General features: G+C 58.3%; 4 protein-coding genes across 4 annotated transcripts; 2 read left to right on the top strand and 2 right to left on the bottom strand.

Moving 5' to 3' along the window:
- Positions 1-72: 72 nt before the first annotated feature.
- On the bottom strand, positions 73-1,005 carry PSEUBRA_005392 (ARP2/3 complex, 34kDa subunit (p34-Arc); the record flags this gene model as incomplete). The annotated part of the gene is made up of 1 exon (XM_016438817.1): positions 73-1,005. The coding sequence occupies one exon, from the start codon at positions 1,003-1,005 to the stop codon at positions 73-75; it is 933 nt and encodes a 310-aa protein (XP_016290121.1).
- A 490-nt stretch (positions 1,006-1,495) lies between these two features.
- Positions 1,496-2,236, bottom strand: PSEUBRA_005391 (uncharacterized protein; the record flags this gene model as incomplete). The annotated part of the gene is made up of 1 exon (XM_016438822.2): positions 1,496-2,236. One exon carries the CDS (start codon positions 2,234-2,236, stop codon positions 1,496-1,498), a length of 741 nt encoding a protein of 246 aa, XP_016290120.2.
- A 2,983-nt stretch (positions 2,237-5,219) lies between these two features.
- On the top strand, positions 5,220-9,603 carry PSEUBRA_005390 (TEA/ATTS; the record flags this gene model as incomplete). Its single annotated transcript, XM_016438826.2, has 2 exons — positions 5,220-6,381; positions 7,073-9,603. The coding sequence occupies 2 exons, from the start codon at positions 5,220-5,222 to the stop codon at positions 9,601-9,603; spliced, it is 3,693 nt and encodes a 1,230-aa protein (XP_016290119.2).
- A 1,322-nt stretch (positions 9,604-10,925) lies between these two features.
- Positions 10,926-14,660, top strand: PSEUBRA_005389 (Protein kinase domain protein; the record flags this gene model as incomplete). Its single annotated transcript, XM_016438836.2, has 1 exon — positions 10,926-14,660. The coding sequence occupies one exon, from the start codon at positions 10,926-10,928 to the stop codon at positions 14,658-14,660; it is 3,735 nt and encodes a 1,244-aa protein (XP_016290118.2).
- Positions 14,661-15,087: the final 427 nt, after the last annotated feature.

Here is a 15,087-nt window from a genome sequence, read left to right as displayed (position 1 = left end):
TTCGGCAATGTATACCCGCACTCTGCACACACCACGATCCATGATGACAATCTGAGCATTGCAATTGGACGTCTATGCACGACGGAAAGTCCTTCCGGAAGCCGTCTTCCTCTCCTTCTCAGCCAGCTCGGGCTTGGCTCTGTTGAGCACCTTGAGGAACTCTGCCACGCGATGCCTCATCCTGCTGTGCATGTAAGCCTTGCTGCACTTGATGTGGTAATGCAGGTAGTCCCTGAAGAGTTGGATCCTCGAGATGGTGCCTGCTGCGACTTCGGCGGTGCTAAAGTGTCGCGGGAAGAGGACGAAGGTGACATAGCCCACGTCTTCGCCGCGGTTGAGACCCTGGACGTTGCGCACTTCGAGCGGTGGTTCGCGGTTCGAGTAGATTACCTGGGGTGCCGTCTGGATGGAGGGCTGACGTCTCGCATCCACAAACTCCTGCAGAAACACCTTGCCCAGCACCTTGTCCGTTTCCTCCTTGAACGTGGTGGTGAAGACGACGGTGACGCGGTCGTGCGACGGGATGATGTAGATCGCTTCGTCGTCGCGGTAGTTGATGGGCATGATCTCGGTTCCGCTGCTGGGCATGTCGGTTTGCGAAGCCTCTTCGAGCTGCTTCTGCATCGCGAACGCTCGCTCGAAGGGAGCAGCCATGGCATTGCGCTTGAGCAGCGAGACGTTGGCGATCAGGGCATCGCGTTCCGGTCCTGCCGCGGGCACCTTGGCGAAATCAAACTCAAGAGTGACGCTGTACTCCGGCTCGACGCTATCGCGGATCCAAGAGCCGTACTCGCGCTTCAGCACATCGAGAGCACCAGCTTGCACCAGCTCGGACCAGCATCGGATGTCCATCGAGAGGGTGAGTGGCCCCGCTTTGGATGTCGATTCCAGGTGGTATGCGACGCCATCGAAGTCGGTGAAGGTCTGATCGACCGAGGCGGGTCGCTCGAACTTTTCTGTCAACACATCGCGAATGATGATGTTCTCCGTGCCGAGCAGGATCATCTTGCAGAGATGTGGTGCTTTGCGACGAGATCCCTTTCAAGTGCTGGGCTATGGTAAGGATTTGATACCTGAGCGGAAGAAGATGGGTTGTGGATGCCGCACTGAATGACTCGATCTCTAGTGCAGGCTGAATGTCGGATATGCAGAGATGAGAGATGGAGACGGTGGTGGAAGAAGGGTTGGTTGATGGAGCGAGCGTGTGTGTGGAGAGAGTCGATCGTGGATGGCTCGCAATTCCAATCCCCAATCCGCACAGCCATCGGTCTGTGCGCCTGGAATTTCGTCTTCCGACACGGCCGCGGATTAACATTCGAAGGAAATTCACACTTCTCGCTCCTCAGCTCGTCCTAGTTGCCCTCTGCAACACTTACTATGCTCATACACGGACGGATATGAAAGAACGTGATGCATGCTGTCGTACAGTGTATGAGCAGAGCAGACAGCTGGAGGCGGTGCAACGGTGAGTGTCTTCTGTATGTATTGGTCAGCACTAATCAAAGTCGACCTCGTCCTCGCCCTCATCCAGATCCTCGACATCACCATCCAAATCGACCGCATCCTCTTCCTCCTGGAACGCCGCCTGCCTCTCCGCCTGGCTTCTCGCCGCCTCTGCCGCCGCCGCTGCCCGATTCGCCTCAGCTTCCGCATCTCTTGCTCTCCTTTCCGCCTCGACCGCCACCTGTCTCCGTTCCTGCTCTGCCGGCACCGGCACCGTCATTCCCGCAAGCACCTGCTCTGGTTCCGCTATCGACTCATCCTCAGCCGTCATGCCCGCTTCCATCCCACTCGCCATCGTAGGATCCATCGCTGTTCGTCTCCCATCATCCTCCTCACTCATCTCCTCTTCGCGCATCGTCCTCCTCCGACCAATCTGCACGATGTACCGCTCGCCAAAGCGCACAGTCTGGTACTTGGCCACCTCGATCGACTCCTCGAGGTCGCTGAGCTGGTCTGCGTCGGCAGTGCTGCCGATGGGTGGGTAGCCTTTGAGCGCTCGGAGTGTTCGTGCGTGTTCTGCGCTGCGTGTCCGGGCAGGGAGATGGTCCCCGCGTGTAGATTGACGGATGAGACGCCGTTGGATGGCCGCTGCGCGGGCTGGGGGGAGGGTGGAAGGTCCTGCCGCGGTGGACGGGGACGGATCGTGCGTGGGCGAAGGCGAGCGCGACCACGCCCGCTTTGATGGATGGGAGGCGTGCTCCCACAGCGTCGTGATCGGCGGCAGGTACGACATTGATCACCTTGAAAGGCAGTAATGGTGGTGGTGGTGGCAGCTGAGCGACTCGAGGACGGTGAGAACTCAGGGTCCAGTCGCGATCAGACTTGGCGAGTCGAGTTTTGTTCACACTCAAAAATAGAGACCAAAAAGAAGCGTAAAAAAGGAGGCACCAAAAATCATTCGCAAAGAAGTCACAGCTAAGTTCCTGTATCTCAGAACACGACGGTCGGCTTGAGACTGCGAGGAGCGCAGCATCACTTCAGAAAGAGCCTCACCGTGAGCTGCAATCGAGATCGGGCAAAGGCGTCTTTCGATGGCCATACGCTGTCCTCGTGGCTTCTCGGCCGCTTGGCGTGACAAGCCATGACTGAGATGCCAAAAAGGGAGGAATGCAGGAATGTGAGTTGTCCAATTCGGCCTCTCACGTTGACAAGTCGACTCGGTAAAGTCATGCAACACAAAGAAGGCGAGGAAGATGCTGGCATCTCACACACCATCAGTCGAGGTGCAAGGCCTTGCTTCGATGGCAGATGGATCGATGTAGCGGCTCTCAAGTAGAAGGCGAGACGCGTACGAGACGCGTCAAGAGGAGGCGCAAAAAGTGTTGGTCTTGATGAGCTGGCTTCGCTTGTCAATTTACCCCTTGCTTCCCGACAGCAAAGATGGGGGAGGCGCTGCTTGCTGCATCGCCTGCAGCTCGCCTCACAGCCTCGTTTCTACTAGGTGACGCCCACTTTACACCTTCACAGGAAGCCTTGTCGAGCATGCATAGGGGTCAGCTGCCGGCATCTGTCGAGGCGCTCAGCGGGGTCTCAACAATTCTCCTCTATCTTGTTTGCGGCCTCGGACAAGCATGAGGATCGGCGAGTCACATAAAGAGTCACGCCACGTTTGACATCCCTGCGATACGAAATGCTGTGATGCAAGAGGCAAGCCCACTCGCAGTGGTACAGATCTCCTGCAGCTCAACCTTGTTCGAGCATTGATCTGCAGCATGGAATGTGCGACTGCAGATCAGCATACATGCAACAGTGAGGATGTGAGCTCTTTGACCTGTCACTTTTCTTGCGGTCCCCTAAGCGTCTGGCGGAGATGCTCCCTATTTGCACGCACTGGACCGGTCACTGAAGTCTTGACGCGCGACATTGCTCGAGAGCGAAAAGGCGATCAGTCACCGACTATCCATGACGACCATCGTGCCTTGCTGGGTCTCTACCAGGACTTACGTCAGCTCTTGCCGCTGCCAGCATCTCGGCACACAGAGGTCGTGTTTCGAGCTTAGCGGTCTTTGCACGCATTGAACTGAGTACTCGTGTGGCGTCAAGAGATGGCGACGTCCCGACGTGTCGCTTAGGCAAGCCCCTCGCGATCATGCACCCTGCACAGGGGACCGAAAATCTCTCCGTCATGCTCAATACGAGCAGCTTGCATCACTGTCGAGTCTGAGCAGCCCGGTGCAGATGTATACAGCAGCATGGTCTCTCACGCCGCCAAGATCCAGCTCAGATCCAACGAAGGATTAAGCGAGAGGCGTGCAGCTGGGCTGTCGCAGCCACCTTATTTCTCCTTGTCCTCCTCGATCTGTTTCTCGTATGCCTGCGGCTTGGCAGAAAAGCCATACCCACGCCGCTTCGCAGTGAGACACGTTTGCCTACTGTCGATATGCTCCTTCCATGAGCCCAGATCGACCCTGAAAGGCTTATTCGTGTTTCGGGTTCTGCCCTCTCCTGTCAGCTTGCAGATACCCCATGCTGCCGCCTCTGAGAAACAACCTCGCTTCGTCCCTCGAGCCATTTTGCACCAAGCTCGATCTCTTATGGCTGATCGCGGCGCCGTCGATCGATCGATGACAGTGCCTGGTCAAGCCATGCCCATTTGAAGGCAAGGCAGCTGCGGAAAGCAGGTGCACCTAAACGAATAGTTGAACCCGTAAAAGAAGACGAGACATTTTTCCATAGCCCCAGAGCAGCTGCTACCACTTCTTCTTCTGTTCGAAGTTCACAGGCAATCAAAGGAGACACACCGTGTCATGAGCACCCAAGTGTAAGGAGAAGTATCATGAGGCTGCAGGTGTTGTTTGCAGAGCGCCTCGCCTATCTCAACGACCCGAATGCATTAACGTGACCCCTTGCACCCCGCATTTACTGCCTGCAATTCTCTCCCTTCTCCCCTCCTGCAAGCCCTCGTGCGCAGCAGTCAGCATAATCACTCCCGCCAACCCTCCTGCATAGTTGAGCCTCGTAACACGACACGATCAGCTCACCTTCATGTACGCCCCTGGTGACTGCTCTGCTGGAGATCGCCCCTGCGTTGTCGCGTTCTATCACGAGGGCGCATCGCTTCCTTCAGCGTCAATTGAACTGACCGAGAAGCACACAGAGGCACTCTTGAGGTACATCGAGGCAATTCGAACACTGTGCTGAAGATCCACATCTCTTGCAGATCAGCTTCAGCTGCTCGAGACATGCCTGTTCTGGCAAGTTCCATTCCTCCTTATAAGGTACTCGTTCGTTGTCCATCCCCCTTCCTTCGCAATCTCATCCTCTTTCCTCGTCTTATTCTCCACCACGAGCAAGGCTGTCCTTTTCACTCTTCGACATTCGACTGCATTGATCATTGCAGTATCCATCATCAGCTTTGCATCGCGACAGCCAGCATCGGATACGTCCGGTCACGACTCTGACCTTTGCCACGCTCCCGCTTATCACTCTCAGCTCCTCAACGCACCAGATATCGCACCGGCACTCTATTCACTCAGCTCGTGTCAACCCAGCTCCATCTGATCAGCCTCGACTCAACACTGCCCGGCACGTAGGTACTGTCTCGCGCTGGAGCCTGTCCAACGCCATCCCTTGACCTCAAAAACAGTTTAGCAACGCACATGACCATCGACCAGTCTCACTCTCCTTTTGGGGACCTTCAGCACCTCTTCTCTTCACCTATCTGCTCCGCTGCGACCTCATCGGCCTCGTCTCTCTTGCATACCCCGGACAACAACATGACCACTGATCCCCTCCATTTTCACCAAACATCTTTACATGCCGCTGGCACGGCCTTTGCGTCTGTCGTTCAGAACGAAGATCCGAAAATGTCACTTCACTCGACGGACGGCTCCGACCTTGTGTTTGCGTATAACGCACCCGGCACCATGGATATCGACATGGGCGGCGATGCTTCGTCGCTTGCTCAGGCGCTCGAGCTTGGCTACGCGAGCGCGGAGATGCAGGCTGCCTTTGCCTATGGGGATGTCAGTTCCACTCTGGACAAACGACCCACCACTTCGTATCCGGCGTCATCCTATGCTTCGATGCTGCGCTCACGTCTTGACGTGAACTCGGGACGTCGTCACAGCATTCAGCCGTTGATTCACTCGACCGAGATCGACCCGACCTGGTCAGACTATTCCAGCATGATGGGCCCCAACGTCGGACCTAGGAGCATGAGTCTATCTGTGGATCCCTTTGCTCCTTTCTCCTACCATGGCGCTGCTCATTCGTACACGGTCGGAGACATGAGCATAGGCCCGCACGACATGTCAGGAAGCGGCTTCCTCATGTCACCGCCCCGCCTCACCGTCAGCATATCGTCAGGAAGCAGCCCCACACCGACTCCCTTTGACGGTGCAGCTGACGATGCCAAGAGACGTCGTACGTCACTGGTCGATGCTACCCCTGAGCGCGCTGTTCAACAGGCGGCCCAGCTGCAGCACGGCTCCATGCCACAACAGACTCCGCCCAACATGTTCGCCTACCAGCAGCACTCGAATTTCTCTTTCGGCTCCAGCGTCGGAGCTGGACTGCAGACACCGGCATCGGTGCAGTCAAGCATCTCGCCCTGTCGAAGTCGGCGTCTATCGCTCACGGCGGTGGACCATGCAAGCCACATTGCTCACCTCACGGCGAACCTTGGGTTGCCGGCGTTTGGCGGCGAAGAGCCGCCCAAAAGTGCACCGGCACGTGCTGCGGGTTCCGAAGCCATGCAGCAGGTGCAGTCGCAGTCGCAGCCTCGCGGCGGCAAGAAGGGCTCGGATGGCAAAACTGCAGCGGGCAAGTCGTCCAACAGTCGAAAGGGCAGCCTCAGTGGCAGCGCAACAGCCTCAACCGGCAACGGCAAGAACCAGGACGTATGGCCCGATGACGTCGAGGTCGCATTTTGGGAAGGTGAGTCAAAGTCCCGTGCATCGTACCCAGCCCAAGCTGGCATTTCCGTCTCAGTCTCGACCTGCCCCTGCGCCGACGGCTTCTTTTCGAGCAGCTTTGGCGTTGTTGGAAGTGTCGCCAGCGTCAACTCTGCTGTTTCAGAGAGCCAGCCAGCCGCCTCCTCGCTCCTCGGTCAAATTTGGATCTCCGAACAGAGACGCGTGCATGCAGCTGCCAAAGTGTCGATTTGGGCCCAATTTGTATTTCGAGCCCATTTTTGAATTGGCCTGCTGTCAAAAACGCCGAGCGAGCCGAGCAGCCTCCTCATGATGGTCATTCTGCTCCGGGAGTCTTGGCCACAGCACTCCTGTCTCGCTTCTCCGCACCTCAGACTCCGAGCTTCAAAGACGACGGGGAGCTTTGAGCACGGCCAACTCTGGGCGCATGAGACGGACATTCGCATGCCAGGGCGGGTGCAGGCCCTCGGTAGCGAATGCTGGGCTGGACGATCCGCGCTAAAGTGGGGCTGAGAATCAAGTCATGCTAACCCTCTCGCCTCGCTTCCCTTTTCCCTGGTCGCCTGATCCTTGACCAACCTTCTTCTTGTCCTTCCATCTTCTCCACTACTTCATCTTCCCAACATCCACTCCTTCCGAACATCTCCGCCTTTCTTGTGACGACCCTCGTGCCGGCTCACGATCTATCTCAACAGCGCTCCGACTCATTCCCAAACTCGGTCGTCGAAAGGTGCTGGTGCACGGCAAACCCTGTGGCCGCAACGAGCTGATTGCCGATTACATTGAGCGCAAGACCAACAAGAAGCGCTCTCGCAAGCAGGTGTCGAGCCATATTCAGGTGCTCAAGAACATTCGCAAGGGCGACCCCGAGTTCCAACAGCTCATCGCTGAGCCCACCACCGAAGAGGACTTCTACATCCCCGCTGGCGGCATGATGTACGCACAGACGCTGGCCGGCTACGGCTACGGCAACCTTGGTGCGGCCTATCCACTCCTGTCGGTCGACAATGCCAACAGCGGACTGCTTTCGCCTTATACCCCTGGGCTGGCTGGCGGCCAGGGTCTTGCTAGCCCTTTGTCGCCCTGCCCACCACCGCTGTCGGCGACACACCAGATCACGTCCGGTCTCAACGAACTCCACCTCCCTCAGCAGGCTGGCACGAAGGATAACAGCGGCAATTCACCATGTCCCATTCTTCCGGCCAGCTTCTCCATGTGGGCGCACTGCTCGGAGTCCGACGACAAGCACGTCTACACCAACCTCGACCGCAACTCGATGACCACCTATGCCAACAACCAGTCGCCGCTGCCTCAGATGACGCTCGATTCGGTGCGCCTCGGTCACTTCCGCTTCCCACGTCTTGCCGAGATGTATCACCGCATGCCTTGTCAGTTCATCCACGTTCACGTGCCGCTTTCGGTGCCACGCCACGACGTGATGATGCCCCGTTACGACAGCTTCAGCACGCAGCTTTCGTTGACGTCGGCACAGGATCTGCGTCTCACGTCGGTCACCACCGTCTACTCGCACGGCAAGCGTGTCTTGTCGCTGGTGGAACCACTCGAAGCACCTCGAAAGATCTCGGGCAGGAGCAGCGTCGACATCAGCTCGACCAGTACTGTTGGTGGTGCTGCTACGGCTGCAGACACCGTGTCTTCGAGCACAGTCGATGAGAGCATCGCATCACAGCACGACGTCACCACATCGACACCTGTCAAGAACAAGAACGCCCAGCGACGCGTGAGCGACGGCAGCCTCGGATCCTTGAGCCCTACCTCCAACACCTCGAGCGGCCCCGCATCGCCATGCACTCCCCTGGATGCAAGCAAACAGACCAACGGCAACCTGCGCCATCGTTGGTGTCACCAGGCTCCGTTTGCGACCGACTTTTGCGCCGACTTCCTCAGCCGCAACCATCCTGTCAATGTGTACAGCGGCCGAGACAGTTTGCAGTCATTCGGCAAGGAGCCCAGTGAGCGTGCCGCACTCGGCATGGCTATTTCGGGTGTCACGATCATTCAAGAGCTGGTGGTGGCTGGCGAAGGTGCTGCTGCTGCAGCCGCTGCGACAAGCAGTCGTGACGGTGCATCTGCGGTGCTCAACGATGCTGGGTCCAGCTTGAGCCCTGGCAGCAAAGTTGGAGATGTGGTGCTCGTCGTCGCCTGGGACCTCGAATGTGTGGAGGCGCTCGGCGCCACCCCCGGCGTTCCGACCGTCTCCCTGCTGACCGCTGGACCGGGACTTTCGCCCTTGGGACGAGCTGCACCACTGGCTTCTCCTTTGCATCACCCTGCCCTCGCTGGATTGCAAGTGAACCCTCACGGCCTGTCTCCGATGACCGCCGCTCTACCGCTCGGCGGCGCCGCTCAGCCAGGCCAGTCCATGGCTCCTCATCAGCAAGCACAGCTCAACATGCTCCCCGGCGCTCCTGTTCTGGGAGGCATTCCGCCCGCCAACCCTGCCCCGTCGTTGGTGCACACTCAGCCTTCGACGCAACCCAGCTTCGGGCTCAACGTTCAGCCGGCTAGCTCGGACAGCAACGTGCAGGTGCCCACTCTGTTGCGCAAGCGCGGCCTGTCGATGAGCAAGCCCAACCTGATGCTCAACATTCCGCCCGCATCAGCGTATCTCACACCGCAGAGGACCCCGAACGGTACCCTGCTGAGCCCACACCCACAGCTCTCGCCCGGCGTCAGCCCAACACCGGCGGTTTGGGGCATGATCCAGCAACGTGCGGTGCACACGCCGATCACACCGTTCCCGCAGGCCGGCGCCGGTCTGTTCGAGCCTCCTCCGCTGAACACGGGTGACGACGCCCGAGCGCAGAAGGAGCGACTAGAGAGGCACTGGGCGGGCCAAGTCAACCCGCTTGGTGGCGCACTCCCCTCGCCTCTGGATATGAGCTTCAACCATGGTGACATGAATGCCCCTTCGACGAGCTCGGCAGGCATGGCAGTCGCGGCGGCTGTAGCTAGTCCTGGCGTGTCTGCGCTCGGACTCACGGTGCCTAGCGCCGGCATCACCGGCGGTCTGCCGCTCCTCTCCCCTGCTGGCTTCGACATGGGCAGCAAGACCCACACTGGCACAACCTCGGGCCCAAGCAGCTTCGAGCAGATGCTCAATGAAGGCAGCGACCCTAGCAACGAGGCTATCACGCAGGAGTACCTCGACGGCCTGCTGGCGTCGATCGGCGTCGAAAGTCAGGACTTCAGCTCCGATGCCTAGGCGAAGAGCGCTTCTTTGTTCGCATGTAAGCTTTGTCTATCTCAATGCTAGCTGGCCGCTGGGATGAGCAAGTCTCGTCTCGCGACCGCAGCTTTGTTCTCGCACTTGTCATGGATTTCTCTCTTTCATACCCTTTTTCTCTCTCTCTCATCGATCGCCTCTCTGCATTATCTCCGATCGCAGCATCAGCTCAGCGTCTTCAGCTCCATCTCTGTCCGTCTCTTATACTGTATCCTTAGCATCCGCAAGCCTATCCCGAATCAAGTCTCGTCGTTCTTGCTCCTTTCTGGACTGCCAGCCTGCCTTGCCCTTCAATGCCCTTCAATTAACGCGACGCGGTCTGGTGTAGTCTACGCGTGATTTCCAAGGCGTTTTCGCGCGAGAGCTGGCGTGAACTAAGTAAACATAACAATTTCCCAAAAAGTTGGCTTGAAAGTCTAAAAAACACAAAGCTCTGTGCGGCAGTGTATGCAGCGCATCGCAAGAGGGCGAAAGGCACGGCGCGAGGCACGATTGAGGCTCAGTCAAGCAGAACACGCTTTGTTGCTGCAACCTGACGCTCAGCTGCCGCCGCTGCTGCTGCACCCTTTGGCCCTCTCTGTGGCTGACAGCTGCTGACCTCTCTCCGCAAAAAAGTGCGCTCAACAGCAACAGCGACCAACACCTTGCTCACCGACCGCTTGACAGTGCATACGACTCAAAGCCTCAAGAACAACACCAACACCACCCCCATCCCACATCGCCGACATCGCCCTCTGTTCATCCTCTCTCATCAACCTGGTCCCTAGCATTCCCCTCGTCCTGTCCCGCATTCTTGACTCGTTTCTTTGCGCAACTTCTCGCACATCACCAGCATTTGTCGTCGGCCGACAACATATAGTCCGGACATTCTTACTCCTTCCGCCTGCTCAGGAGTTGTCTGGGCCAGCATACAGCCCGCCCAATACTCATCTTTCGTCGAGCTCGTCGAGCTCAGCTACCTGCAACAATAGTGCTGTCCTGTCGCGCTGCACCTCCCCGTCTTCTGCTCCACATTCGCCTCTCATCTCCCGTTTCGGTCTCTAGAACGTACCTGCTCTTGTCTGCACGAGGTGACAACAGGTTCCCTTGCGACTGCTCTCATACATTGCTCAAACCATCTTCCGTACTGGAACGATCGACCGAGCAGTCAACACGAACATGGCGAACGGCGCTTGCTGAGCTCTGTGTCTACCTATTGGTCGCTTAGCCAAGCCAATCCTCCGCTAGATTCCTGCTTCTGCGCGGCCTTCCGCTGCTGACACCAACCGCGACACTCACATCTCCGTGCTTCCGCCACAGTAATGTCTAGCAGAGCTCGCATCGCTTTGTCTCCGGTTCCTCAGAATCATTCCGGCCACGGTGCTTCGGCCGCCGGGCCCAGCAAAAGCGGTCGTTCTACCCAACCCGTCACCGGCAACGACAAGACCAGACATTCCGGCCTGCGTGCCAGGATGGCCAAAGCTAGCTCTGCTCTGCTGCATTCCCCATCCTTCTCGTCTCACGCTTCCTGTTTCATCGAGCTGCCACTCGTCACCGCATCACCTTTCGACACCATGCCTCTGCCCCAAGCCCGCGCGGGCCTCAAGCGAAAGAAAGCAACCAACGGCGAGCTTGGCAGAGGCAGCCAGATGGATAGAGACAGTGCCTCTTCATCGAAGAGCCTAGATGCCGCTTCATCGACTGACGTCCGCCGCAAGAGCTCATCGACACTTCGTATTCGCAGGAACAAGGATCTCAACGTTGTCACTTCGCCCCACCTGCCTCGGGACAAACCGTCGTCATCTGCAAGCGAACTTTCCGACTGGTCATCTGTCCTCTCCGTTTCGCCAACAACATCTCGTGCTCCATCTTCCAGAACTCAGGATGCTTCCAATGTATTGCAAACCCGTCCCGGCATCCAGACTCGTCGCTCGAGCCGCAACTCGCTGCATAGGACGCTCAACGGCATGACTCTTGAAGACGAGCTGCCGATTGGGCTTGGCCTAGGCAGGATCTCCAGATCCCAGTCTCGCTCCATGAGCAGGCAGAGCAGCAATCACACAGCTGGCAGCACGGTCGAGCAAACCTCGCGTGCGAGCTCGCACCGCCTCGTCCGCTCTGAGGCCGCGGCGGACTCGGATCCTAGCAGCGAGGGAAGCGCGGACATGGACGACGAGGAAGCAGAGCATGCACGTCTCGTCTCGACTGCACCCACCTGGCAGCTTCATCGCCTGCGAAGGGACGAGCTCATACAGCTCTGCTTCACATCAGGCGCCTGGGAGATCACTCCCACCGAAGACGAGCGCGAGCTGCTGACGAAACACGACCTCGTCAATCAGATCATCACTTGCCGTTCCCGTCTTGACCGCTCCCGGTCCAGCAGCCGACAGGCTTCCGCCTCTTCCCACCGACAATCTTCGACGAGGCGCGGTTCCTCTCGCTCATATGATCAGCGATCCGATGACATCATCACTGAAGATGGGGCCGAGAGCGATGCGCTGTGGATGGGCTCGTCAACTCGCAAGCCTTCCCAGCGTCTCCTTCGCGGCATGCCTGTGGCGTCACGCTCCAGCTCGGCAGATGATCGCGACGACGATCTCACAGACGCTTCCAACGAGGCAGGTGGCGAAGAGACCGAAGCGGAGCCTCAGCATTCTCTCACGCGCCGACGATCCCAAGGTAAATCGACGCATGCCCGCGGCAAGGCGCAGAATGGCGGGACACTTCGTCGCATGGACTCGGGTACCTTCGACGACTTTGAGCCGTCTAAGGCAAATCAGGCACCGCGTCGTCCCTTGCGCGATCTCAACACCCTGCGTGGCGCCCCAGCTCGTCGTCGACGGATGATCAATGGCATGGACGCGCTTTCTGCATCCACCTCGTCTTCTCTCTTTGGAGGACGAAGCTCTCGCGCTTCGAACGCATCCCAATCTCCCTTCAAGCACAAACACCAGCTCAACATGTTCGTCGCTGCCTCGCCCATCAAGACACGATCGCGAGCCGCGCGCCTCACCGCGGGCTTGCCAGTCAGACGCACACGAGGGCTTGGTGCTACCGACACGGCCGCACTCGACCCCATGGCGACACCGAGACTCGGCAATCGTCAGACGCAGCGAACCAAGAAGTCGGTCAAGGTCAATGCGGCAAGTCCAAGCAAGGGACACGCACAGGACGAGGACGAGTGGATGGAGGACCATTCGTCAGACAGCGACGCGGTGGCTGCGGCCCTGCAAGCTGAGTCCGTCTCTATGGCACAAGCCCGCGATCGTGCGGGGTCCCGTAAGACGCTTCGCACGAGGCGCTCGACGGCGGGCTCGGACACTAGCCTCACTTCGCACCAGCCTCGCAGTCGCAGCGCATCACTTGAAGCGCCGTCGGACGACGCGCACACCACTCTGCAAGATGATGACGATGCCGACATGGCCACCGATGACGATGGCCCCACGCCCACAAAGTTCCGCAAGCTGCGCAACGGCAAGATGCGTCTGGTTGCCGCTTCATCCAACGGAGATGGCGAGCCGTGTGAGATTCGCCCCTCGCTGATGGACGACATCGACATGGACAGCGCCTCTGAACTCACGGACATCGCGAGCAGCAGAGCGTCCGATGACAACGGTCGTGATAGGCGCTCCAAATCTCCAGAGAGCGATGCAGCAGCCTCGGAGAGCATCGAGGACGCCATGACGCAACCTTCGTTCTCTTCACTTTCGCGGCTCCGCAAGTCGCAGCTCGAGCAGTTGTGTCACCTCCGGAACATCGACATGGACGAGGATGACAAGAAGGCCAATTTGATCAAGAAGCTGCTCGACTGGCATCAGCTCACTCAGCCCGAGGGCATCGACCCTGTCGCCGAACCGGAGCAAGGCGATGACGCCGGCGATATGCAGTCGGATACTTCTGGCGTCACTGCCATCGCCGAGGACGACGAGGAACAGACCCGGCAGCGTACACCTACGCGAAGGCGAGTCACGAGAGCTGCGAGCAACACACATCCCGACATTACCGATAGCGACCAGCCCTTGCTGTTGCGAGCACGCGGCAAATTGGTCTCGTCGGAGAAGCTGCCTACGCCTCCGCTCACATTGCGCAATGAGGAGGCGCAACCCCCGCAAGTGGGCGACGGCGTCGACGAGCTGAACGGTCTTGACCTGGAGAGCCTCAACCTCACCGACAAGGAGATCGCTCCCTCCAAGCTGGAGAAGCTCGAAAAGATCGGCTCGGGCGGCTTCAAGGACGTGTATGTTGGCAAGTATCGCATCTCGAAGACGCGCGTCAACAAGGTGGCCATCGCCGACATCCGCGATCAGCTGACCGAGATGGACATCAAGGAGCTCAGCCTGCTGCGTGATCTGCGCCACGAGAACATTGTTCGCTTCATCGGCGTCAGCATTCCCGAGGACCCTCGCCACGTTCCCTGCATGATCGTCAGCGAGCTGTGCTCGAACGGCGATCTCTTCGACTACATTCGCAACACTACAGCGCCAAGCGATGCCGAGGTGTTCCGCATCCTGCTCGAGACGGCGCGAGGACTCGAGTATCTGCACACGCGAACGCCTGCCATCATCCATCGCGACTGCAAGTCGACTAACGTGCTGATCACGCGACGCAAGACGGCCAAAATCAACGACTTTGGCCTGGCACGGGTCAAGAACACTTCGCGCTCGATGATGCGCTCGCTCGTCGGCACGGTCAACTGGCAGGCGGTGGAGCTGTGGACCCCCAAGCCTCACTACAACGAAAAAGTCGACGTGTGGTCGGCAGCCATGACGTTCTGGGAGGCGCTGCAGTGGCACCAGCCCGAGAAGAAATATCCGTTCCAGGGTATGAACGAGCACCAGATCTACCAGGACGTCGGGCAGAAGAGGCAGCGTCCTTACACGGGCTTCATTCGACGTCAATTTGGCGGCGAGATCGTCGACTTGCTGGACCGAATGTGGGATCATACACCCAAGAACCGGCCGACGATGACCGAGGTGTGCACCGAGCTCGAGTCGCTGATCCAGATGAAGAAGGAGACGGCTGCAGCTGGTAGCTCGACTCGCAGTGGCAAGGCCTGAACAGCCGTCCAGACTCAACACCAATTCCCATAACAAGAGGTCGTAATGGCCTCGAATCAGCAACCCTAGCATCACAGTCCCCTTTCGTACTTGCATCTGTATCATTCCTACATTTCGTCGTCTTGCATCTACCGAATCGACTCCTTGTCTTCCACCTGCTATGCGGAGCGTGCACTCGCTGAACTCTGTGCGTGTTTTGTCGTTGATTGTGGTGCCATCTCGGCTCAAGAGAAGGAGCTGGAGGAGCTGCGTGCTTGACACGTGTAAAATCGCGAGAAAATTGTCGGGCGAGAAGAAGAAATGAGCGACAGGTGGCAGCTGTCGTGTCACGGTCCAATTCGAGGTCAAAGCTGCACCGAGGCAATTGCAAGATGCTTCCCTCTGACCATCAAGCGCGACCAACAGTGACAGGCCGCAAGCACTCCCA

This window comes from Kalmanozyma brasiliensis (assembly GCF_000497045.1).
Source record: "Kalmanozyma brasiliensis GHG001 unplaced genomic scaffold PSEUBRA_SCAF6, whole genome shotgun sequence".
Classification (NCBI taxonomy): Eukaryota; Fungi; Basidiomycota; class Ustilaginomycetes; order Ustilaginales; genus Kalmanozyma; species Kalmanozyma brasiliensis.
Note: the sequence above shows the minus strand (reverse complement) of the source record. Positions and strands in the feature narration are given on the sequence as shown.